At 33.8% G+C, this 1,958-nt stretch overlaps 1 protein-coding gene across 1 annotated transcript; it reads right to left on the bottom strand.

Annotated features, from left to right (window-relative positions):
- Nucleotides 1–972: 972 nt before the first annotated feature.
- LOC120081031 lies at nucleotides 973–1,326 on the bottom strand. The gene has a single exon (XM_039035711.1). It carries the CDS (start codon nucleotides 1,324–1,326, stop codon nucleotides 973–975), a length of 354 nt encoding a protein of 117 aa, XP_038891639.1.
- Between the last annotated feature and the right edge of the window lie 632 nt (nucleotides 1,327–1,958).

The raw sequence follows: 1,958 nt of genomic DNA, 5'->3' as shown, positions 1-1,958 counted from the left end.
CTAGGTATAGAGAGTTGTCATTTGATTTCATGTTCTATCAAAATAGCCCTAGAAATCTTAGATTCTTTGTATTCTTTACCTAATAAGTTTTATATACCTTGAACCTTTCAAGTGTTCTAAACTTATTACTTAGGTAAACATAACCATTTGTCTTATTGTTTTTCAACTGTTAAATATCTAAATATTTGAAATGGCCTTGAATTTTGGTTGATTTTAACAGAAGTTGCTTTATAGTAGAACAAATATAAAATGTAACTTTTGCTAATGAACATTTCATTTATAACAAAATATTATATACAACATGTCCTTTACAAAAGATAAAACAACTTTTATTACATTAATAAAAGTAATCGGTTTCATCTTTTGTCAGCAACTCCAAAATCTCCCACTGGTCTTTCTGAGATATTATCCCATGTTCACAACCTGGAACATTATCTCATTGCAAGAAATCCTCAGGAACTAGTTTCCTTCTTTTGCTTTCTCTGCTTTTTTCTCTACAAGGTATTATGGATAGTTTCTCTTCCAGTGCTCGTCCTCACTGTAGTAGAAACATTTTCCTTTGTCAGCTTTGACCTTGCCTTTGCGGCCAGAAGAAGTTTTCTTTTTCCATTTCCCTTTGTTCTTTTTCAAGGGAATACTCTTATTCTTAGAAGAAGAAGCAACATCAGGCTTTTTAGAGGACAATCCTTTTTTCTCAACAGTGGCAACATTTACCTCCGCTTCTCGTCCTTTTGTTTTCAAAATGGACTGAAAAACCTACAACTCATTGATAAGTATAGTCAGGTTGTATTCTATCTTGTTCATTGACGCATTAGTGTGAAATTGCAAGAAGCTCTTTGGAAGAGACTCTAGAATAAAACCGACTTGACTCCACTCATCTACGACAACTTCGTTTACCTTTGCCACATTGAAATGGACCATCATGTCTAGGACATGTTCTCTAACAGAGCTCATTCATTCATTCAGCAGTTGTTAAACATATTTGATAGCATCATGCCTTAGGGAGAATGACGGTTTTCCAAACATCCCATGTAGAGATTCCATAATCTCTTTGGCAGTATACATGCTTTTATGTTTCTTAGCCAAGACATCAAATATGCTGGCAAGAATGTAGACACGAGCTTTCTCATTTGCCTTCATCCATTTGTCATAAGCTTCCCGAACAGTTTGATTTGCATTTGAGTTAGGGATGGAAGAACACTTCTTTGTCAAAACGAACATTAAATCGTCTATCACCAGTATTGTATTCAAATTTGATTTCCATGTAACATAATTGTCCCCAGTTAATTTATCCGAAGCCAACAATTGTACTGATGAAGTAGTCATTCTGAAAAATAAACAATTTCTTTATTAGTGAATTGCTTTTAAACCCAATCATATTTTTTAGCAAAGTAATAATGTACCCAAATTTTATTAATATTACAATGATATTATAGTGAGTCAGAATAAGTGCTACCGAGGGGCAGTACTCCTTCACTAAAGCAAGACATTCTTGACTAAATACTATCTCTAGAATAACTCATGTTCCGATAGTCATTTAGCTACCGTTTTCGATCAAGAACTTACTAACACTTAGTAATTCCATAAGTGTAACCCTCCATTTTGAGACTTCAGAGGTCGGTCCCAACGATGCTATCGAATTGGAGAGTCAAAGTTGGGAAACGCCCTAAGAAATCCTATCTATTTATGGAGTTTGAGTTGTTCAAATCCTATGTTACAACCCTCTAAGGGGATAGCCTGTTGGGTTTTATATCCTTAAAAATTGCAGTTTTTAAAATAATAAACATCTTCTATAATCAATATACTTGTTATGATTTCATAAATTGTACGGAAGTCTAAATCCAATAAACTTAAGACCCATGACTATTGTATGAGTACTTGAATTTATGTGGAGACATAAGAGTGGATCAGGTTTGAGTAAATAGTCAAAATGATCTATGGTACATGAATAAGGTTGG

The sequence above is a fragment of the Benincasa hispida genome, chromosome 7 (assembly GCF_009727055.1).
Source record: "Benincasa hispida cultivar B227 chromosome 7, ASM972705v1, whole genome shotgun sequence".
Classification (NCBI taxonomy): domain Eukaryota; kingdom Viridiplantae; phylum Streptophyta; class Magnoliopsida; order Cucurbitales; family Cucurbitaceae; genus Benincasa; species Benincasa hispida.
Note: the sequence above shows the minus strand (reverse complement) of the source record. Positions and strands in the feature narration are given on the sequence as shown.